The sequence below is a fragment of the Eucyclogobius newberryi genome, unplaced genomic scaffold (assembly GCF_026437365.1).
Source record: "Eucyclogobius newberryi isolate DKJ021-1_F unplaced genomic scaffold, fEucNew1.0.hap1 SCAF_17, whole genome shotgun sequence".
NCBI lineage: Eukaryota > Metazoa > Chordata > Actinopteri > Gobiiformes > Gobiidae > Eucyclogobius > Eucyclogobius newberryi.
In genome coordinates this window covers 7,603,643-7,628,023 of record NW_027315801.1, presented here as the reverse complement: position 1 = coordinate 7,628,023, position 24,381 = coordinate 7,603,643, and the positions used below count along the sequence as shown (strand labels likewise).

The window sequence follows — 24,381 nt, the reverse complement described above, 5'->3', positions numbered from 1 at the left end:
ACTATCATTTATATTTACAACAGATATAAATACACCAAATAAAGTCAACATTATAAAATTATAAAACTTGTCACGGGCCCTTTAAGTCAAAGTGCAGATAAAGGATGAATTTATCACTTAACAGAGTAAAAGTACTGAACTGTAACTGTTTAAACCTTGTATTTTTTCACATTTGTAGCAGTGGTGTAATAGTTTTCTTGAATCTTTAGGCAGAATGTCACCACGAATGTGCTCAAAAACAAGTGAGTTCAAAGTAAAAAGTACAGATACGTCATCTCAAATGTTGCAAAGTAAAAGTAAAACATATCCACTGTAAATTTGGATGAATGGTGGATTTATTATATCAATAATATTACTTACCTTATGTTCCCCCTGGTCCTGCTCGCTCTTCATGGAAACAGTTCCATCTGATGAGAGTAATCTGATTTAATTCTGATTGTTCACACTGCAGGTGTACTTTATAAATCCACTGCTTCACTGGCGCGTGTCATCAGGTGTTTGAATTATCACAGTTTTTATTATGTCTCAGATCTTATTATTGGATTGTCTGATTTTTCTTCTTTTTTGGCTTTGATAATGAATCCAGAGTTAAAGGTCCCATAACATGCAAAATCGACTTTTCAGAGCTTTTAACCTTCTTACATTGCTATTTGTGCTTCATATATGTAACCAGAGTGTTTTTTTGATTGATTCCCGCAGTTTTTAGCTATATTACAGACTATCTCCTTTCCTCCAATCTCCAAACTGACGGGCGGTGGGGCAAGACCGCGTCATAAGGGCAAGCACGCGTCATTATTCTCTATATATACTCAAGGGTTGGGGCGAATATCAAACCAAGCCGTCTGCATTTCCGGGTTGGTGAGGGGGTCCAAGGTCTGGGTGATATTTCTTAACTATTATGTTAAGGGTGTTGCACAACCCTTATTATTATCAATTATACACTTAGGATAGACTACGAATCGGGAAAAAAGCATGTTATGGCACCTTTAAAGAACGTGATGTATTGTGTTGCAGAGCCCAGAAGCCGTTTCACTCGGTTCCGTTCGTGGAACACAAAGACGTTCCCAATCTGGAGAGAAGGAGACTCGCGTTTCCATGACTCCTGGAAAGGTCAAAATAAACTCTTGCGTCGAATAAACACTTCTGGATATTTTTTTAACACTTCTGGTTTGACGCAGGTGGAAAAGTTACGTTCAATGTTGCAAATGACTCTCCGACTCTGACCGGAGCTAAAGTGACCTTCACCATCGACCTTCAGTTTCCTCACGGTCAGAGAGTGCTGCCCCCTGCAGGAGACGTGGTGTGGGCTCAGGACGGAGAACACAACGGTAATAACACTCTACAGGATCCTGCTAGAAGTCATTTGCTCTGATCATCTTTTAACTCCATATTGATATCCGTGATTGTAGATGGTCGCTCTGCTTTGTCAGTTATATTACACTTTGCTTCAGAGTTTGTGGGAGTCATTGTGTATGAATAAAAATCACTTTCTTTCCTCCGACAGGAACCGAGCACTTTGCCTCTGAGCCGGTGTTTCCTCGTGAGAACTCGGACGAGGAGCTGCTTTTCCCCGATGGAACTCCAATAAGAGACGACAAGAAGCCACAATATGTGTTTGTGTGGAAAACCTGGGGTACGTCGCTCCCCCTCTTTTCTCTGAGGAGGAGGAGAAATGATGAGGTCTATGTGAGATCGTGATGTTATGAGATTTAAACAGGAGTCTGTCCCGAGCCCTCTGCAAAGTCTTCAGTCCTGGTCCTGGTCCTGGTCCTGGTCCTGGTGCTGGTGCTGGTCCTGGTCCTGGTCCTGGTCCTGGTCCTGGCCCGGTCCTGGTCTAACCTTGTGTTTTCAGGTCAGTACTGGCAGGTCTCAGATGGACCGTGTTCTTCTCTGACCATTGACACCGATGGCGTCGCGCTCGGGTCGTACGTCGTGGACATCGTGATCTATCACTACAGAGGGAGGCAGAAGTTCATTCCTCTGGGCTACGCCTCCTCACAGTTCTCCATCACCGGTCAGTTTGGCTCATGTTCAAGCGCCGTAACAGCTCTGGCCTGGTCTAAACCTGGTTTAGTCCAGGTTCAGTCCTGGTTCTGTTCTGAGGCCTGTACTACAAAGACACATGGAGTAGAACTTAAGTCCATGTTTTGCAACTTGAAAGGACTTTAAACTCAGGCTGGTCCATGGATAAATCTCTCCAAATCTGGTTTAGACACTATATTTTTTAATTTTGGCAATGTTTTTAGATGGTAAAAAGCTGCTGATGTTATTAATTTGATGTGGCTGTTATAGTTCAAGTCTGAGTCCATTATTACCCCCAGATTTCTAACTTGGTTTGTAGGTTTTAGAGCGAGACTCTGGAGGTGACCGCTAACACTTTCTCTTTGTTTCTGTGGGACAAAAACGATGATTTCAGTCTTGTCTGAGTTCAGCTGGAGAAAGTTGTTTTGCATCCACACACTGATCTGTTGCACCAGAAGGAGGCCCTCTGGCACCAGCAGGAGGCCGGTCCACACACTGATCTGTTGGATGCAGTGACAGAGTGAATCCACTGGTCCATATTCACCTGCCGACAGTGATACATAGATCTGACTTGTCTGCATCATTGTGATAGGACACATTTTCACTGCGTATCAGCTGATCTAATGGCAGCATGTAGAGGATGAACAGAAGGGGTCCCAGGACTGACCCTTGGGGCACCCCACAGGTCAGGGGCATGTGGTCTGAGACACAAAGTACTTCCTGTCTTCCAGATAGGACCTTAACCAGTTTAGGGCGGGGCCAGTGATGCCCACCCAGTCCTCTAGTCTCTGTAAGAGGATCCCATGATGGACAGTGTCAAAAGCAGCACTCAGATCTAACAGAATTAAGACTGAGGCTTTGCCCGTGTCAGTGTTCAGGAGGAGGTCATTTGTCACCTTGGCAACAGCAGACTCAGTGCTGTGATGAGGTCTAAAACCTGACTGAAAAACATCAAATGAGTTGTTTGTGCTCCGTACCATCGAGATCATCATGTGCATATAAATAAAATAATAAATAAATGAGATGTTTTGTAAATCATCATCTCTTTTGCTCCGCCTCCAGACCAGATCCCGTTCTCCGTCTCGTTGGACCAGGTCAACGACATTGCGGCCGCAGACCTGCGCTTCGTCCAGAACCGGGCTATCGCGTTCACTGTGACGCTCCACGACCCCAGCGCGTACCTGGGGCCCGCCGACGTCACCTTCAACTGGGACTTTGGGGACGAGAGCGGGGCCCTGATCTCCAGAGAGCGAACCGTCACGCACACCTACGTCAGCTCGGGCTCGTTCAAGCCCCAGGTCGTGATCCAGGCCGTGATCCCGGACAAGAGCTGCGAGCCCGCCGCCACGCCCACAAGTGCCCCCACAGGTCTGCGAATGTACTGCTGTTACGCCTTTCACCCACTGTTTTATGTAAGATTAGTCAACCAATCGTGACTAGTCGATGGTAAAAAGTACTAATAATAGTACCGTATTATCCGGATTATAAGTCGCACCAGCCAAAAAATGCATAATAGAAAAGAAACATATATAAGTCACACTGGAGTATGAAATGCAGTTGCAAGTGTGAAAATAACAAATAATATCACATATAAGTCGCTCTAGAGTATAAGTGTATAACCCCGGCCAAAACTATGATAAAAGGTGCGACTTATAGTCCGGAAAATACAGTGTTTTGATCATCGTAATTGTTGAAAAGACGTACGAAAAGTTGTGATTTTCCCTGAATAATGCATTTTATTTATAAATGTTCTCTGTCTGGAAGCTGTCTGTCACCATATTTCAACCTTTTTTTTTCCTTTCATTAAAAAAAATAAGTTTCAGTGTACAATAAACATGATTACTTGAATAGTCGACGATTTGAATAAACCATTATACTTTCGGGCTATGGAGCGCTCCTGAATCAGCCACGCTAACGAAATTTACGAAGAAAGAAGCCCTTGTCCACATACGGGATATGTATATATATATATGAGATATTTACACATAAATATGGACAGGGTGATGGTGCAGGGGTCAGGTCGGGCCAAGAAAGTCTCATTTCACTGCTGCAGGTTCTAAACTGCAGATCGCCGTATATCACATTTGTGTGTCACTTCCTCATTAGAATCATTTCTCTGTCTGATTGTAATAAAACACACAGCGTTTTGAGCTTAAAACAGTGACCACAATCCACTGACGTCTTCTTCTACAGCGAGTCAAACGCTCTGACTCTTTACATTAGTATATTGTATTATTACGGTTGTATTTTTGTCGATTCTGTGCCATGTTCTTCTGATAACATGAGAGCTGGACCTTGTGTGTTCAGAGAAAACTGTTGTGGTGTCTGCGGTTCCTGTGGTCGTGTCCAGATCCTCTCGGTCAAACTCAGCTCCGTCGGACGCAGAGGAAGACAACTCTGAGTATGAAGCTTCGTCTGCTCCAATCACACAGGAAACTAGAAATGCTGAGGCCCACGCTCCCGGGACCCAAGGTCAAACTGCACAAAGACGGCTTTAAATGACACAATACACAACGGAGCCAGTATCATATTTTTACGAACAACATATCTCTATTTAATCAAATCAACTTGAGTCACAGTTGGTCAATTAATCGTTTTCATAAGCAATATTCTACAATTCTACAATTTCATGCATTATTCATTCATTCGCTCTATTTTGGTTAAAACCGTTTAAAAATGGTTAAAGCTCAAGGAAGTTGGATTTGCTGTCTCTTTTTTAAAACTAGTCAAAAACAAGAAATGCACATAGTTTTGATAAATGGAATAATAGAGGATTTTTTGCCGATTTGAGAACTCAAGCGACTGTTAGTCCCTTTTTTTTAAATGCACATGCGCACACTCACCCCCCACCCTCCTGTTGTTTCCAACATGAGCAGCTACAGCATCATCTCTCGTTTCCACAGATTTCCGTCTCTTCTGAGCTCAAACACAGTCTTTCTCTGTGTCATGTTTGTACTGTAACTGAAGGAACTCTCTAAACACACACCGACATATCAACCAAACATGTGTAACCAGGGAAACGTGCTGCTATGGGAACGAGGCTGCAGGTGTGCAGTAGCACACAGGGAATGATTGACATGTGGGAGAGCTACATGAGAAAATGAGACTCAGATTGCGCACCAAAAATCCTCTTTTATTCCTTTAATGGTAGTCTATAGATATGATATAGTAAATAATGTTCAGTTCATGTTCAGGTCAGTGGCGGTGCTGTGTCTCATTTTCAGCGCTGAAGAGCTTTAGTCGTTTAGGCGACCACAATGTTTGTCTACGAATTATGTCAAAGGTTTATTATTCAAAACAGCAGAAAAGGTCAAGCATGTTGTGAGTTTAATCTGACTTTTTAATGTTACCTGTGTCTCTGCAGCAGCAGACGGAGCAGATGGAGCAGACGGAGCAGACGGAGCAGACGGAAGAGCAGACGGAAGAGCAGACGGAAGAGCAGACGGAAGAGCAGACGGAAGAGCAGACGGAGCAGACAGAAGAGCAGACGGAAGAGCAGACGGAGCAGACAGAAGAGCAGACGGAAGAGCAGACGGAGCAGACAGAAGAGCAGACGGAAGAGCAGACGGAGCAGACGGAGCAGATGGAAGAGCAGATGGAGCCGCGACTCTGAGTGGAAAAGTGACCGTTCTCGCCTCTGCGGACAAACTTCCCCATGACAACGGCGACTGCGTCATCTACCGCTACGGATCCTTCTGCACCGGCATCGAAGTGTTCGGTCTGTGGAGAACGTTCATTAAAGCTGCACAGTGTAACATTTCTGGTTGCGATGCTTGAAAGTCACACATTCTTATTGTGAGCGAAGGCACCGCTCCACAGATCTGAGGTGTTACTGTCACCTGTTTGACTCTATGGTTAAGTTTAATGCCAGACTCTGGAACTTTCCAGGCAAATAACTGACATCTTCAACCAGAAAAGTTACGCAGTGAAGCTGTCCTCAAAATGGCGTCTACAACAGGAGAACGTCTCGTCTTCTTCTGTTATTAAAGCCGTTCTCCTTTTAAAAGAACAGATTATAATAATCCTCTGTTTCCAGAGGCCATTGACAAAGTGGAGATTGTGCAGATGGAGAACGCTGTGATGTCATCAGAAATGGACACAAACGTGTTGGACATCACGGTCACCTGTCAGGGCAGGTAAATACAGCACTGAGGGCCACATCACTGAGGGCCACATCACTGAGGGCCACATCACTGAGGGCCACATCACTGAGGGCCACATCACTGAGAGCCGCATCACAAAGGGCCACATCACTGAAACATCACTGAGGGCCACATCACTGAGAGCCGCATCACTGAGAGCCGCATCACAGAGGGCCACATCACTGAGGACCACATCACTGAGGGCCACATCACTGAGGGCCACATCACTGAGGGCCACATCACAGAGGGCCACATCACAGAGGGCCGCATCACTGAGGTCCACATCACTGAGAGCCGCATCACTGAGACATCACTGAGGGCCACATCACAGAGGGACACATCACTGAGGGCCACATCACTGAGACATCACTGAGGGCCACATCACAGAGGACCACATCACTGAGGGCCGCATCACTGAGGGCCACATCACTGAGAGCCGCATCACTGAGACATCACTGAGGGCCGCATCACTGAGGGCCACATCACTGAGACATCACTGAGGGTCACATCACAGAGGGATACATCACTGTGGGCCACATCACTGAGACATCACAGAGGGCCACATCACTGAGACATCACTGAGGGCCACATCACTGAGACATCACAGAGGGCCACATCACTGAGACATCACTGAAGGCCACATCACAGAGGACCACATCACTGAGGGCCGCATCACTGAGGGCCACATCACTGAGAGCCGCATCACTGAGACATCACTGAGGGCCGCATCACTGAGGGCCACATCACTGAGACATCACTGAAGGCCACATCACAGAGGGACACATCACTGTGGGCCACATCACTGAGACATCACAGAGGGCCACATCACTGAGACATCACTGAGGGCCACATCACAAAGGGCCATATCACTGAGACATCACAGAGGGCCATATCACTGAGACATCACTGAGGGCCACATCACAGAGGGCCACATCGCTGAGAGCCGCATCACTGAGACATCACTGAGGGCCACATCACAGAGGGACACATCACTGAGGGCCACATCACTGAGACATCACTGAGGGCCACATCACAGAGGACCACATCACTGAGGGCCGCATCACTGAGGGCCACATCACTGAGAGCCGCATCACTGAGACATCACTGAGGGCCGCATCACTGAGGGCCACATCACTGAGACATCACTGAGGGTCACATCACAGAGGGATACATCACTGTGGGCCACATCACTGAGACATCACAGAGGGCCACATCACTGAGACATCACTGAGGGCCACATCACTGAGACATCACAGAGGGCCACATCACTGAGACATCACTGAAGGCCACATCACAGAGGACCACATCACTGAGGGCCGCATCACTGAGGGCCACATCACTGAGAGCCGCATCACTGAGACATCACTGAGGGCCGCATCACTGAGGGCCACATCACTGAGACATCACTGAAGGCCACATCACAGAGGGACACATCACTGTGGGCCACATCACTGAGACATCACAGAGGGCCACATCACAAAGGGCCATATCACTGAGACATCACAGAGGGCCATATCACTGAGACATCACTGAGGGCCACATCACAGAGGGCCACATCGCTGAGGACCACATCGCTGAGGGCCACATCACAGAGGGCGACATCACTGAGGGCCACATCGCTGAGACATCACTGAGGGCCACATCACTGAGGGCCACATCACTGAGGGCCATATCACTGAGGGCCACATCGCTGAGGGCCACATCGCTGAGGGCCACATCACTGAGGGCCACATCACTGAGGGCCACATCACAGAGGGCCACATCGCAGAGGGCCACATCACAGAGGGCCACATCACTGAGGGCCACATCGCTGAGACATCACTGAGGGCCACATCACTGAGGGCCACATCACTGAGGGCCACATCACAGAGGGCCACATCACTGAGGGCCACATCACAGAGGGCCACATCACAGAGGGACACACAAAACTGGTTCATCCTAAGGACAAGATGCAGACACAAAAACAGAGCAATGTAGTTTATTCTGTCCAATGCAGTGAAGAAAATTGTAAAGAGCGCCACATAGTGAGACTAAAGAGCAACTGCACAAGAGGCTTTCTCAGCACGTCAGACACTGGAGTTCAGGACCACAGACCGCCGTGCATCTTCATCTTAAAGACACAAACCACTCTATCAAAGACAGTGAGGAGAAGATTCTGAGCAGGACAAAAGATAAAGAGAAAGAGTTAAAGAGGCAATCTTAGACGCCCAGAGCATTCGGATGCTAATGTTACACAGAGAGGAGAGTGAGCCAGGGACAATAGGAGGCTGATGGCCCATTAAAGGGCTGATACATGATGCATTGAGGTCTTCCCTGATGTTAAGGATTTAGTGAGGACTTTTCCCAGTCAAAAGAGAATATTTCGAGTTTAATTTCACTGTTGCTTGAAACCCAAGTCTCTTTTTGCATTGCAGTGTTTTCCCCTAGTGATGTCACACAGCCGCCATCTTGAATCGGTGGCTCTGCTTGCGAGTGTTTATCTTTGACTTAATATTTTACAAGATTAGGCTGGGATTAGTTTAGAAATGTGTATTTTGGTTGAAGTTGGACCGGTAATCCGGTCATGGCAGAAAAATACGAGATTTGTTTGTTTGTTTACTTTGTTGCCGTGTTCAACTCTTTGTTTTTTGTGTTATTTAAGTGCATTTTCCATCTGAACTTGCACGAGACATTTGTGCCACTGTAACAGCCGCCTCCCGTGTGTCTGTGAAGCTTTCCGAAGGAGGTGTGCAGCGTGATCATGGACGCCAACTGCCTGAGGCCCCTGCACTCGGTGTGCAACGTGATGGAGCCGTCAAGACAGTGCCACCTGGTGCTCAGACACTTCCTCGACACGTCCGGCCTTCACTGCGTCAACGTGTCCATGGCCAACGAGGTCAGCCTGGCCCACGCCTCCGCCAAGTTCAACATCGACATGGGTAAGAGACAAACACACACACACAAACAAACAAACAAACAAACAAACACAATCACTCAACTTCAGAATGTTAAAGTCCAATTAAGTTTCTCTTATTTTTTTAATTCTGACTTAGTTTGGTGGTGTAAAACCTGTGCTAAATATTTATCAAAGTTTGACTTGTTTAGTTGTAGTTTGTGAAGACATTTTGAAAAATAACAGGAAGTATGACAGGAAGTCGAGCTGAATCCCTCTGTGACGTCATCAGTGTGCGACACCTGACACACTTTTCTGAAAGTTTAAAAATGGTTAGACTAAATAAAGGTGTTTTATGGTATTATTGTGTGTCAGATCAGAACTGTTGTGTCATTTATGTGGAGTTCGGCTCTTGTTTACAGTCTGGTTGCTAGGTAACAGCTGTGGAAATACCTCCACCTGTGTCATATCTGTGCTCACGTCCAACCAGGAAGTACAATTACAAACTTTACAACAAATGGTGGGACAAATTGTTTAGAAGTGAAATATAATAGTTTAACATAAAATAAAGTATATTTGCTTCTAAAAATATTATGGAATAAATGAAAGATCTATAAGTTTCCAGGAGACGAGCAGACCCAGAAAAGTGACACCTTTTCATTGTGGAGAATAATCTTGAATGTTGTGTTTCTCTTTCAGGTTCTCCCCTGGCCGGCGTCCTCGTTCTGACCTTGGGCGCGTTTGTAGTTTTTATGGTCGTGGCGTTAGTGGTGTATTCCATCAGGTGAGATTCAACGCCACTGAAAACCGGACGAAGTCTTTGGACATTTTGTTGTGTTTTTGTGAAGTCCAACCGAGGCACGTTTGAGTGGATTATTAAAGATCACAGAAGCAGAATTAGGTTCATTTACTGTCAATGTCTCGTAAGAAAAGACTGTTCCAGGCCTGAGATCGCCGCTACACCTCTGCCATGCCAGATCTGACCAAGAATTAACTCAATCCAGGTTATAGAGTTATCAGATTATAGAGTTTTCAGATAGAGTTATCAGATAGAGCTATCAGATTTTAGAGTTATCAGGTTATAGAGTTATCAGATTATAGAGTTATAATATTTTAGAGTTATCAGATTATAGAGTTATCAGATTATAGAGTTATCAGATTTTTGAGTTATCGGATTATAAAGTTATCAGGTTATAGAGTTATCGGATTATAGAGTTATTAGACAAGAGTTATCAGAAATAGTTATCGGATTATAGAGTGATCAGATTATAGAGTTATCGGATTATAGAGTTATCAGGTTATAGAGTTATCAGATAATAGAGTTATTGGATTATACAGTTATCAGATTATAGAGTTATCAGATTATAGAGTTATCAGATTATAGAGTTATCAGGTTATAGAGTGATCAGATTAAAGAGTTATCGATTATAGAGTTATCAGGTTATAGAGTTATCAGATAATAGAGTTATTGGATTATACAGTTATCAGGTTATAGAGTTATCAGATTATAGAGTTATCAGATTATAGAGTTATCAGGTTATAGAGTTATCAGGTTATAGAGTTATCAGATTATAGAGTTATCAGATTATAGAGTTATCAGATTATAGAGTTATCAGGTTATAGAGTGATCAGATTAAAGAGTTATCGGATTATAGAGTTATCAGGTTATAGAGTGATCAGATAATAGAGTTATTGGATTATACAGTTATCAGGTTACAGAGTTATCAGATTATAGAGTTATCAGGTTATAGAAATGCCATGTAAACAGTTCCATCCGATGAGCGTAGTCTGATTTTGTTCCGATTGTTCACGCTGTGCAGGTTTTGACCAGGAAAAGGTAAAACCGATGGACAAAAGTGAAAGAGAAAACTTTAAAGATTGAAAGAGTTATTGACAAATGAACAGCTTCGGATTTCTCTCGCTGTATTGTGACGGACGCAACGGCGGCCATTTTTGAAGTACCGCCATTTCCTACACGAAAAAATGAAAATGAATATCGTCTTTCTCTGCACAAAAACTTGCAAACCCTGTTGTTTTGATCTGTCCAGTGAAACTTCATTGAGATTTTTGGCTCTGAATAACAATTATATTTATTTTATTTTATTAATAAAAATATTTAATTTTACTACATTCTTAACCAAATAAAGGTTGAAATGCGGTGACTTACAAATGACGTTTATTGTAGATGAAAAGCAGAAAAGATTTATTATTTTTTGACATTTTGATCTAAAAAGTCTTTGTTAAAAAAAAAGGTCTAGAGATCGACAGTAATTATGAAAAAAATAATAAAAATACAATATCAGTATCAATAACTATCAGTGGTAAATGTCTTTAATCTGCTTGTTCTCTCCATGGATGTATTATATTATCCGTATTCTCTCCGTCCCCAGGCTGGTGGTGAAGTCCGTGTGGCAGCAGGATCCCACAATGCATCGCTTCAGATTCCCGGAGTATGAGAAATCCCTTTTGGACAAGCGCCCCCTGCTGCCGGAGACGCCGTGATCGCCTGCTTTTTCTAATCTACAATGTTTTTTTTTTGTGTGTGGTATTTTTATACACTTTTTTTTTCTACATCAGAGTTTGTATTTACAATATTCACATCGGTCCAGGTCGCTCGTCATGGCAACGCTCACATTGTTGGTGTTTCAGGTTGATTAATAAAGTAATAGTGCGTCATGTTTGTCGTGTTTGTGAGTTTGTGAGTTTGTTCATCGGGTTTGAACTCAAATACCATTTATTCCAGATCAGTTTATTTGCCTTTTGCAGAATAAAAAAAGACATTGGAAAAAAGAGTTTGAGAAGCTCAAGGGCACAAGGGCACAGCATTCATACATTCAAGAGGAAAGTTAATTAAAGTGATTGATTCGAAGAAGACGCTCTCCTGTGGCAGAAACAGTGCGTTTAAAGGCACAATAACACGGATGAAGACGTCTGAACACGTCCTGCAGCCGAGCGGACCTGTCTTTCTTTTCTTTCTTATTAATCTTTTTATTCTTTACTGAATTTAAAGTAATAGTAGTTTTAAAATGACTTGTTGCCACTTGAACTGGAGAAAGCGGCTCTCAAGTTTCAAGTTTGTAGAGCACAATTCATACACAAGACAATTCAAAGAGCTTCACACGACAGGAAAAAATGCATTGAAATCACAAAAAGGTTTAATTTCGGTCATATGTCCTGACTCTGGCACCAGCAGGAGTCCGGTCCATGTTTAGTCCTGACTCTGGCACCAGCAGGAGGCCGGTCCATGTTTAGTCCTGACTCTGGCACCAGCAGGAGGCCGGTCCATGTTTAGTTCTGACTCTGGCACCAGCAGGAGTCCGGTCCATGTTTAGTCCTGACTCTGGCACCAGCAGGAGGCCGGTCCATGTTTAGTTCTGACTCTGGCACCAGCAGGAGGCCGGTCCATGTTTAGTCCTGACTCTGGCACCAGCAGGAGGCCGGTCCATGTTTAGTCCTGACTCTGGCACCAGCAAGAGGCCGGTCCATGTTTAGTCCTGACTCTGGCACCAGCAGGAGGCCGGTCCATGTTTAGTCCTGACTCTGGCACCAGCAGGAGGCCGGTCCCTGAGGTCCTCAGAGTCCGAGATGGTTCATATGTCACTAACATGTCCGAGATGTACTTTGGTGCTAGGCCATGGTTTTAGGGTTATTTTTTGCATTGTGGGATTTATAGCATTGTTTACGCCCTGAACTTTGTCATTAAAGAATAATGCAAACTCAGTACACTTGGATGTGGAAATGAGTTCTAACGGCAGCTGAGCTGGAGGGTTTGTTAATCTGTTACTGTGACAAACAGGACACGCAAGTTGTTACTGCAGCTTCCAATTATTTCAGAAAAATAGCTAGTTCTACATAAAATCAGGTTGTACATGTTCAACTTCTCTTTGTAAATCTCTTTTTGAACCTGGAGCTTTGACTTGCCCCATTTCCATTCGGCCCGGCGGCACTACCTTTTCTGTGCCCTGACCGAATCATCATTTCTCCATGGCGCCTTCTGCTTATTTAAAAACAAAATTAAAAATGCCTTCAGAGGGTTAATGGTGTCCAGATCATTCAAAACACTAGATGTAACAGAGTTCAACAAGTAATTTACATTAGAACATGACACATTTTCAAACTTTATCATTTCCATAATTAGTGCACCATAGCCATAGTTTATGTGTCTCCTCTGAACAGCTGCAGGACCAGCCTCTGAACAACTGCAGGACCAGCCGGTGGTTTGGGAAAAACAGACACAGAAATGATCAGACAGATCAGCATCGACCACATTGTCATTTGAAATATTTACCCCCTTTTAGGCCATACGCCAGACTCTGTAGAGTGAATCACCGCTACAACTGGATGGGGGATAGAAAATGTCTCCACTATAAAAAACGTTATGAACTAATAAATCTAACCTCGAGTTTCAACACGGGAAATTCCTGCAGTTTTCGCGTACTTTCTAATTGAAGGTGGAACTATTTTTCGTCTGTTAAGGACGAGTGAAGAGGCGCGGAGCAAGTCTGAACCAATCAGAACAGCGCTTCTTGGATGTAAACTTAGTGATCTGGTCTGTTTATCAACAAACATCGCGTCGAATCCGCGAAAGTGGCGCCATGTATCTTCAGAAAAACCTGCCTGTTGTATGCACATTGTAGAAAATTGCACCGAACAGACATGCGTTATGACTAAAGTCAGATGGGACACATTTCGGATGATTGTGAAAGAGGGTTATCGCTCGACGAGAGAGAAGCGCGCGCTGTACAACCCGTGCTGAAGTGTTTGGATCTGCAATACACCGAGCTCGAAACTTTGGAGAGTTTCCACTCCTCGTGTTACAAACGGTTTACAGACAAACGGCAACTGTACTATGCCAAAGAACGCCAGAAAAAGTCACCCGAAAATCTTGAAGCAACTTTGATCATTTTTGTAGGAATAATTGTTTTTGGAGAAATGTTGTAGTCCTGGTTTAGTCCTTGTGTAGTCCTGGTGTAGTCCTGGTGTAGTCCTGGTTTAGTCCTGGTGTAGTCCTGGTGTAGACCGGTGTTGTGGAAAAAAATATAATCTGGCCCTTTGCCTTTTTAAATTTTCAATTAAATACTATTTCTATTCGATTTAGTTTTAACATACAAAGTCACACCTTGACACAACCCCTCCTTGCCTGGAAATTTACATGTCCAAGGCCAGGCCCCGTTTGGTTTCACACTAGGACAAAGACGGCAAGACTTGTGAATTGAATTAATGCAAAGGTTATCCACTGTCCACCTTCCTGGAACCCCTGCTTCTTTTGTACCTGAGCCGGTGTCCTGGTGTAGTCCGGGTTCAGAACAGTTTCAGGCCTTTTTTATCATGTTCCTATCCTCAGTAGTTGTTGTATGCCGATGCTCATTTGTTTTGTTTCCCTAGAATCCACTAAAATTGGAGACGTATCATCCCCGAAAAGACTCCGGTCAAAGACAGAGATTATCGCACCCCGATCCCAGGCTCCTCCCACAAGTCTACTTGATATGCAAGAAGAAAGACCTCTACATTACAGTTAACCAAAAAAGAGTGAAGGATAAATTGGCAAAGGCTGAAACAGAATCATGCGGTATGTATAGGCTTAAATTATAGTTCACAATCCCCCAAAATACCACATACATATAGAACAGCCTTTGGTATAATCATTCAATTTCACTCTTTCTGTATAATAAAAATGCACTTTACATATCTATCATTTGTCTCGCTAATTGTTTGTGGTTGTGATTTTCCTTCAGGACGTCTGCGAGAGGCACATCCGGGATAAGGACTGTGTGGCAATAGAGGCAAGACACCATCACAGCAGCTCTAACAAGTACACACGGTTCCTGTTCACCAAAAAAAAAAACACAAGATGAGAGCGCAAGGTAAATTAAGATATGATATTAATAGAAAATATATCTCTTGTTAGGCCTAGAAATGGTTGAAACTAAATAAAGTTACTCTAGAAATGATTTTAATTTACCATATAATTTGCAATGAAAAATGTATCTTTTTCCAGTGAAACCAGAATTCCCTTTGCACATACGTACAAGCTCTTTTGTGATAGTGTGATCACAAAAAATATTCTGGAAGAGCAAGAAGTCATGCGTATGACAAAGCTATTGAGGATATTCAAAGAAATGGTTGCAACACACGAAGCTTTGGATGCATCATCATACAATAATGTATTTATGACTACCTCATTTCAAACACAATATTTGTATCAACTGATCTGTATTCACTAACGTAACAATTTTCAAGATGTTTAATTATTTCTATTCCAGGAGCTATCAATTGAAGAGAAGACTACAAGCTGACTTCCCTCAGATATCATTTCATCGACCAAGTCAACAAAATGCTAGCGACTTTGTGTATGTTGAAACTCCTCAGGCTGGTGATGTATTTGAGCAGCTTCATTCTGACAGTGAGATGTTGTCATCTTCAGAGACTGATGTTGGTAGTATTAGTAGTCCTGAATATGCAACAATTGGACGATCCAGTAAAGACAATTATGAGTTAAATACAAAAGCAGCACATACTACGAGCAAACTATCAAGCTGCAATTCATCGTAGGGCTCTACATCAACACATATCTGCATCGTCACCATCACTAATTGGTTGGAACATAAAGGACAATGAACTGTCCATAAATTGGATGTCTGGCAGTCCAGCCCCAAGAGATGTTCTGAAAGTCATAAACTGCAAGTGTCGCACAAACAAATGCGAGTCAAATCGGTGTTCTTGTAGGTCTTCTCAACTTGTCTGAACTGACCTTTGTCAATGTAATAACTGTTCTAACGAACCTCAGGATAATGATGCAGCTGTCATGTCAGAAGATAGTGAAACAGATTAATGTAAATACAGTATTGCTCTAAAATGAATGTTGACCTCAGACCTGTATGTAATCGTATCAAATGCAATGTCATTATATTTCATTATTAAAAGTTTTATATATTTAATTCATCATTAGTTTTTCATTTGTATTGTTGGTGTTGGTATTGTTAATGGATTTGTGAAAAGTTATTCAGGTTTGATGAAAATTGTCAAAATCGAAAATTGTTTCTAAATGGCAAATTTTTCACTTTTTACACTTACTGGTCCAAGCTTAATATTAATCCGATCAGTCTGAGGTTTTATATATCCAAACTCCAGTTGCCCCTTGATGTGTAAACAAAAAATGGTATCTCTATCTTGTCTGCATCTGGAGTTTTAATGCCAGTAAAAATGCCACATGTGCCAATTTTTGCTAATTTTCGCTATTTATCGAACTTCAACGGGCTATTTCTCAAAAACTGCAGGGATTTGGTTTGTGGAACTTTTTTTCATGTTACCTCAAGTATTTAGCTTTAAGAAAACACCAAAAGAAAGTATCCCCAATAATGTTGCTACGGAATCCACTTTCTAGCCACTTTTCTGTCTTCGGCAAATGGCCTATTTGTAATTATGAGATCTAGAGTGTGCCCTCTGCTGTGGGTGGGGCCACTCTGCTGTGGGTGGGGCCTCTCACTTGCTGAGTAAGACTGAAGGTTTCAAGGACAGCATCAAGCTCTTTAGCGTTTCTGTCACAAATATTAACATGCACATTGAAATCACCTGTAATGACCAAACCATCAAAGTCTGTGCATACGACTGAAACATCTCAGTAAAATCATCAATAAAACGTTGGCAGTGCTGGGAAGGCTTGTATAAAACAATGGAGAGAATGTGTCGGTGTAATCCCTCATTCGTCCAGGCGTGTTCCATAGTAGAAAAATTATTAATTAAAATTAAAAATATTCTAATAGCCCATTAAGATTCTGAATAGGCTAGCTCGGTAGATACAAGGGGGGAGTTTCTGTTGAAACAAACAACTCTTTCTACTTCAGGAAGGCTCCGCCCAATGGGTGGGTCTTACCACAGAACAGTATTAATATCGGAGTTCTCGATCTAAATTCTTTTATTGACAATGACTCTTGGATGAGAGTCGAAACGTCTATTTTTTCAAACTGAGTCCAGATGACTACAACTGAAGCTTTTTCTACAATGGAGAGAATGGATGGAGAATGTTTTAGCTCCATTTTAAAGGATACATACTCAAATGATGAAAACACCCCAAAAGAACAACCTGTGGGTCATTATTTCATCTCTAAAGATTGCACAGACTCCACCCCCTTTTTGTTTTCTCTTGTTTCAGATTCAAACTTAAAGTTAGGTGGAGCAGATTCTATCAGAACTACATTTCCTGTGTTTTTGTCAAGCCATGTTTCAGTTAAAAACATAAAATCAAGATTATAAGAAGAAATAAAATTATGAATTAAGAGTGATTTGTTACATAGGGATCTGGCATTTAGCACAGCAAGTTTCAGACTAGTTTCAGTGGGACTGGGCCTTATCTTTTCACAGGGAATATGAATCAAATTTCTCAGATTGGGCAGCCTGACTCGCATTTTCTTTTCCCATCTGTGTGATGTGACTACAGAAATAGCACTAGTGGGGGGCTGTTTTTACACATAGTTTGATTTTTTTATATGATTATAAGTCCAGGCAGCTCAGAGGAGACCGTGGACCATCTAACATGAGCCAGAGGAAGACATAAGACACAATAATAAAAATGTATTTGTCTCACACTGAGGAGTCCGTGTTGTTCAGGAGCATAAGCAAAGGGCCAGGAACGTTAACACAAAACCTAATCTTTGTTAAATGTGACAATAAAATAAGTTCAAACACGTTTATCCGAAAATAAATTGGTCTGACTTTAATGTAAAACTCCAAGAATAATCTTAAAACGTAAGTCAGAGCAGATCCTGAAGAGAGCTTGTTACCGACTATAGTGAAACAAATTATATATCGGCCCATATATTATTGTGAAGTTATGAATATGTAATAAGCACAAAGTAATACAAATGTAACCATAAAGACAAACACCACTGATTTGTTTCAGGAGGTTTATTTCAAATGGCCAAACACACATTTAAGATTTCATTTTGGTACCAAATATGACATAAACATTTGTTTGGAAAACCTTTGAGAACATGGTCCCCTTTAGTACTCCTCTCCCTCCTCCTCTCCTTCTCCCTCGATGGAATCGACTCCCACCTCTTCATAATCCTTCTCCAGAGCGGCCATGTCCTCGCGGGCCTCAGAGAACTCGCCCTCCTCCATGCCCTCTCCCACGTACCAGTGCACAAAGGCCCTCTTGGCGTACATCAGGTCAAACTTGTGGTCCAGCCGAGCCCAGGCCTCTGCTATAGCAGTGGTGTTGCTCAGCATGCACACGGCCCTCTGCACCTTGGCCAGGTCTCCTCCAGGGACCACAGTGGGCGGCTGGTAGTTGATGCCCACCTTGAACCCAGTGGGACACCAGTCCACGAACTGGATGGTGCGTTTGGTCTTGATGGTGGCGATGGCGGCGTTCACGTCTTTGGGCACAACGTCTCCGCGGAAAAGTAGACAACAGGCCATGTATTTGCCGTGACGAGGGTCACATTTCACCATCTGATTAGCTGGTTCAAAGCAGGCGTTTGTGATCTCAGCCACGGAGAGCTGCTCGTGGTAGGCCTTCTCAGCGGAGATGACTGGGGCGTAGGTGGCCAGAGGGAAGTGGATACGAGGGTAGGGCACCAAGTTGGTCTGGAACTCTGTCAGATCCACGTTGAGGGCTCCATCAAAGCGCAGAGAGGCTGTGATGGAGGACACGATCTGACTGATGAGCCTGTTGAGGTTAGTGTATGTGGGACGCTCAATGTCCAGGTTCCTGCGACAGATGTCATAGATGGCCTCGTTGTCCACCATGAAGGCGCAGTCGGAGTGCTCCAGGGTGGTGTGGGTGGTCAGGATGGAGTTGTAGGGCTCCACCACAGCAGTGGACACCTGAGGGGCGGGGTAGATGGAGAACTCCAGCTTGGACTTCTTGCCGTAGTCGACAGAGAGACGCTCCATCAGCAGAGAGGTGAAGCCAGAGCCGGTGCCTCCTCCAAAGCTGTGGAACACCAGGAAGCCCTGCAGCCCCGTGCACTGGTCGGCCTGTGGAGACACACCGTTTAAAGAGGAGCTCATAATGACACACACACACACCTTCAGACGGCTCGCACCAGTTTGCGGATCCTGTCCAGCACCAGGTCAATGATCTCTTTGCCGATGGTATAGTGACCACGAGCGTAGTTGTTTGCAGCGTCCTCCTTCCCAGTGATCAGCTGCTCGGGGTGGAACAGCTGCCTGTATGTGCCGGTGCGCACCTCGTCTGTGGAACACAGTCAGGTTAAACATCATTCACATGGGCTCATGCACTTAAGGCTCCAAACAGCAGTTTACTGCATTTACCAATGACAGTGGGCTCCAGGTCCACAAACACGGCCCTGGGCACGTGTTTCCCAGCCCCAGTCTCGCTGAAGAAGGTGTTGAAGGAATCATCTCCTCCTCCCAGAGTCTTGTCACTGGGCATCTGTCCATCAGGCTGGATCCCATGCTCAAGGCAGTACAGCTCCCAGCAGGCATTACCGATCTGCACTCCGGCCTGGCCCACGTGGATGGAGATACACTCGCGCTGTGAACGGAGAAGGCAGATTTACTTAAACAGGTGAAGCGTGTACAAATGGAAAAGTACTGCATGTGAAATTGCATTCCGACACGTCATAGTCTAATTGGTCGTGTCAGCTGCTCCCCCTATCGGCGGGGGGCAGTGGTGCGTCAGAGGCCCCGCCCTTCACTTTGCAGGGGACACGCTGAACTCATCCTCCCCCCTCATCCTCATCCGCACAACAACCTGCTCCATTCTGCTCTCTCCTCTTTTGTTTGCGCATTTGTGTTTTTCCAGTCCTTTTCGCCTCCATCTTTTCCCCATCACAAACACCCAAAGATGCAAATGTGAAGTTCATTTACATACGTGCACACGCGCGCCTGCACACGCGCACGTTCACGCAGCTAATCTAGAACATTCCGGCTGCCTGCTCGTATAAGCTTCAATGAAATGCCACGTTTAAACCCACCCGCGTGTGTGTGCGGCATTATCGGACACAAATGCTCATTGTGGCTTTCATTCAAACACTGCAGGCTATTCAAATGGTTTAAAACATGAAGAAATCGAAAACAAATGAGTTTTACTAATTTGACTACGCCAAGGTGCATGCTAATATAGATGATCTGCGGGATGAATACAATAAAACATGCAATTTATTGTTTCATCTCATAAATAAAAGACGCGTCTTCAATCTGTGCTTCACCCTCTCCACCCAAAGGCCCCGCCTTCCGCCACGAGCCGGCCTCAGACGCGTTGTAAGGTGCACAAGTCCTGTAGATGTGCAATAATAAAGCCTGAAAATGGCAAATAGCATAAGCAATTGTGTACAAAAGACTGATTTCTCTGTGCGCTTTCTCCGCTTTGCGCCGCCAGTGCGTTCATTCATTCATTCATTCATTGTTCTCATCCTCCCACAGTGCCACGCGCGTGCTCGTCATGATCATCACGCACACATCAAACACAACGACACCAATTTTTGTTTTTAATCATCTAAAAACGAAGCGAGAGCCGTAAACGCGCGCGGAGGACGTGATGCGGGACTCGGGCTGGTCCCAAATCACGGGCGCGACGCGCGTTTGGAGCGTCCGAGCCGCAAACGCGCGCAAACCTGAAAACGCGCAGCTCCAAATGCGTAAAAGCACTCACCATGGTTACGTTAGGGGCTTAAGGAGAGGAGAAAACGGAGGAAAAAGGTTCGTGTTTTGCGTTGCGTGGTGTACCCGGCGGGGTCGATGCAACAACTGGTGAACGCGAGGGCGGCGCATGCGCTTTTATAAGCGGCCAGCGGGAGACGCGAGTGCGCCGCGCCACTGCCGCAGCGGAAAAACCCGAGAGAAGAGGCGCAAAGGCACGGGCGCGATGTCCCCGTGAAGACCCGGGCACAGCATGTTTAATAAAGACACATTCAAAGCCTTTGGTGCGCGCGTTTTGACATTGTAACGTGCAGCACCATAATTACAGTGGATATTTAGTAATTGTTGTTTTCAGACAGTGAGATGATGAGGAGTGGGGGGAGGGACGAGTCAGAAGGAAGAGCCTCAGATGACTTATATTTGGTACATGGCGTATATACTTTTACTGAACGATGATACAATTAAAGCGCTGAATGGTTGGAATCTCATTTGCACAACCTTTGAGTGATATTCAGCAGATTGGTTCTTCAGACTGTAAAATGTGCTGATGTGTCTGTGAAATGGGTGCTTTCAGACTGGCAGCTCAAAGATGCTGAGTGTTTAGAAAATACTTCTGTGGCTTCAGTTATTGCGTCAGTTCCGTCTCGAGGCGGTAATAATCATAATGTTGTTATTGTGACGGGGCTATTCACAAATCATACTGTAGTGAGATGGTGGGACTGACGTGAAGATAATAATTCATAATAAAACCGTATAATTTTCAGCTTTTAATCAATGATATGACACGGAGGGAAACCGGAAGAGCAACAAGGCCCAACATTTTACAGGCCAGAAGTCAGAATGCACAAAAACTTTTTCAATCCACTTCATATGTTACCGGGACAACGGTTTAAAAGGTGATGACTTGGTCCAACACCCAACCACACATTATTTATCTTTCTGCCAAAATAATCAACAAACTAATACATTTTATATTATTTTTGTCATGTTTTAGATGTGCTTAGGTTCACAAGCGTCCTGCTTTGGTCCAGTTCCCTGTTCATCTCACGGTCCGGTTCCTTGTTCAGCTCTTGGTCCGGTTCCTTGTTCATCTCTTGGTCCGGTTCCTTGTTCAGTTCTCGGACTGGTTCCTTGTTCCATTCTCGGTCCGGTTCCTTGTTCATCTCTTGGTTCCTTGTTCATCTCTTGGTCCGGTTCCCTGTTCTTCGTCCGGTTCCGTGTTCAGTTCTTGGTCCGGTTCCTTGTTCATCTCTTGGTCTGGTTCCTTGTTCCGTTCTCGGTCCGGTTCCTTGTTCATCTCTTGGTTCCTTGTTCATTTCTTGGTCTGGTTCCCTGTTCTTCGTCCGGTTCCTTGTTCAGTTCTCGGTCCGGTTCCTTGTTCAGCTCCTGGGCCGGTTCCTTTTTCATCTCTTGGTTCCTTGTTCATCTCTTGGTTCGGTTCCTTGTTCATCTCTTGGTCCAGTTCCTTGTTCATCCCTTGGTCCGGTTCCTTGTTCATCTCTTGGTTTGGTTCCTTGTTCATCTCTTGGTCCGGTTCCTTGTTCATCTCTTGGTTTGGTTCCATGTTCAGTTCTTGGTCCGGTTCCTTGTTCAGTTCTTGGTCCGGTTCCATGTTCATCTCTCATTTCGGTTCCTTGTTCATCCCTTGGTCCGGTTCCATGTTCAGTTCTTGGTCCGGTTCCTTGTTCAGTTCTTGGTCCGGTTCCTTGTTCAGCTCTTGGTCCGGTTCCTTGTTCATCTTTTGGTCCGGTTCCTTGTTTAGCTCTTGGTCCGGTTCCTTGTTCATCCCTTGGTCCGGTTCCATGTTCATCTCTCAGTTCGGTTCCTTGTTCAGTTCTTGGTTCGGTTCCTTGTTCAGCTCTTGGTCCGGTTCCTTGTTCATATTTTGGTCCAGTTCCTTGTTTAGCTCTTGGTCCGGTTCCTTGTTCAGTTCTTGGTCCGGTTCCTTGTTCAGCTCTTGGTCCGGTTCCTGGTTCAGTTCTTGGTCCGGTTCCTTGTTCAGTTCTTGGTTCGGTTCCTTGTTCAGCTCTTGGTCCGGATCCTTGTTCAGCTCTTGGTCCGGTTCCTTGTTCAGCTCTTGGTCCGGTTCCATGTTCATCCCTCAGTTCGGTTCCTTGTTCAGTTCTTGGTTCGGTTCCTTGTTCATCTTTTGGTCCGGTTCCTTGTTCAGCTCTTGGTCCGGTTCCATGTTCATCTCTCAGTTCGGTTCCTTGTTCAGTTCTGGGTTTGTTCGAGCTGTAAATTTGCATGTTGTGTTTGAATTCGCTCTCGGGAAATGCAAATGTGCCGCGGGTAAAAGTAAATTCAAATGAAACATTTATTATTCAAGAATGTGACACTAAATCAACAGGAAATCCACTTTATTCAGTGCGCATTTCACAATAAAACATACACATAATGCAGCTGAACTTCACTCTGACCTGAACAACGAGCCCAAGAACAGTCGTGTTCAGAACCAAAGCCCCGCTCATGTTCGAAACCAAAGCCCCGCTCATGTTCAGAACCAAAGCCCAGCTCGTGATCAGAACCAAAGCCCCGCTCATGTTCAGAACCAAAGCCCCGCTCATGTTCAGAACCAAAGCCCCGCTCGTGATCAGAACTAAAGCCCCGCTCGTGATCAGAACCAAAGCCCCGCTCGTGATCAGAACCAAAGCCCCGCTCGTGTTCGGAACCAAAGCCCCACTCGTGTTCGGAACCAAAGCCCCGCTCGTGATCAGAACCAAAGCCCCGCTCGTGATCGGAACCAAAGCCCCGCTCGTGATCGGAACCAAAGCCCCGCTCGTGTTCGGAACCAAAGCCCTGTTTGTGTTCGGAACCAAAGACCCGCTCATGTTCGGAACCAAAGCCCCGCTCGTGATCAGAACCAAAGCCTCGCTCTTGATCAGAACCAAAGCCTTGCTCGTGTTCAGAACCAAAGCCCCGCCCGTGTTCAGAACCAAAGCCCCGCTCGTGTTCAGAACCAAAGCCCCGCTCGTGTTCAGAACCAAAGCCCCGCTCGTGTTCAGAACCAAAGCCCCGCTCGTGTTCAGAACCAATGCTCCGTTCGTGTTCAGAACCAAAGCCCCTCCCGTGTTGGGAACCCCGCTCGTGTTCAGAACCAAAGCCCCGCTCATGTTCAGAACCAAAGCCCCGCTCGTGTTCAGAACCAAAGCCCCTCCCGTGTTGGGAACCCCGCTCGTGTTCAGAACCAAAGCCCCGCTCATGTTCAGAACCAAAGCCCCGCTCGTGTTCAGAACCAAAGCCCCGCTCGTGTTCAGAACCAAAGCCCCGCTCGTGTTCAGAACCAAAGCCCCGCTCGTGTTCAGAACCAATGCTCCGTCCGTGTTCAGAACCAAAGCCCCTCCCGTGTTGGGAACCCCGCTCGTGTTCAGAACCAAAGCCCCGCTCATGTTCAGAACCAAAGCCCCTCCCGTGTTGGGAACCCCGCTCGTGTTCAGAACCAAAGCCCCGCCCGTGTTCAGAACCAAAGCCCCGCTCGTGTTCAGAACCAAAGCCCCGCTCGTGTTCAGAACCAAAGCCCCGCTCGTGTTCAGAACCAATGCTCCGTCCGTGTTCAGAACCAAAGCCCCTCCCGTGTTGGGAACCCCGCTCGTGTTCAGAACCAAAGCCCCGCTCATGTTCAGAACCAAAGCCCCGCTCGTGTTCAGAACCAAAGCCCCTCCCGTGTTGGGAACCCCGCTCGTGTTCAGAACCAAAGCCCCGCTCATGTTCAGAACCAAAGCCCCGCTCGTGTTCAGA

At 45.1% G+C, this 24,381-nt stretch overlaps 2 protein-coding genes and 1 long non-coding RNA gene across 3 annotated transcripts; 2 read left to right on the top strand and 1 right to left on the bottom strand.

Moving 5' to 3' along the window:
• The first annotated feature begins 998 nt into the window (after window positions 1-998).
• pmelb (premelanosome protein b) lies at window positions 999-11,714 on the top strand. Its single transcript, XM_072448645.1, has 11 exons — window positions 999-1,110; window positions 1,179-1,328; window positions 1,505-1,633; window positions 1,853-2,014; window positions 3,085-3,390; window positions 4,330-4,494; window positions 5,615-5,740; window positions 6,059-6,158; window positions 8,877-9,082; window positions 9,736-9,820; window positions 11,427-11,714. The coding sequence occupies exons 1-11, from the start codon at window positions 999-1,001 to the stop codon at window positions 11,536-11,538; spliced, it is 1,653 nt and encodes a 550-aa protein (XP_072304746.1). The 3' UTR covers window positions 11,539-11,714.
• A 1,929-nt stretch (window positions 11,715-13,643) lies between these two features.
• On the top strand, window positions 13,644-15,927 carry LOC140362395 (uncharacterized). Its single transcript, XR_011927083.1, has 4 exons — window positions 13,644-14,605; window positions 14,772-14,900; window positions 15,035-15,200; window positions 15,300-15,927. It is a non-coding gene; the product is annotated as an uncharacterized lncRNA (long non-coding RNA).
• Window positions 15,928-17,925: 1,998 nt separating this feature from the next.
• On the bottom strand, window positions 17,926-20,802 carry LOC140362722 (tubulin alpha-1B chain). Its single transcript, XM_072448876.1, has 4 exons — window positions 20,657-20,802; window positions 19,315-19,537; window positions 19,086-19,234; window positions 17,926-19,017 (listed from the first exon to the last, which is right to left on the bottom strand). Exons 1-4 carry the CDS (start codon window positions 20,657-20,659, stop codon window positions 18,037-18,039), a joined length of 1,356 nt encoding a protein of 451 aa, XP_072304977.1. The 5' UTR covers window positions 20,660-20,802; the 3' UTR covers window positions 17,926-18,036.
• Between the last annotated feature and the right edge of the window lie 3,579 nt (window positions 20,803-24,381).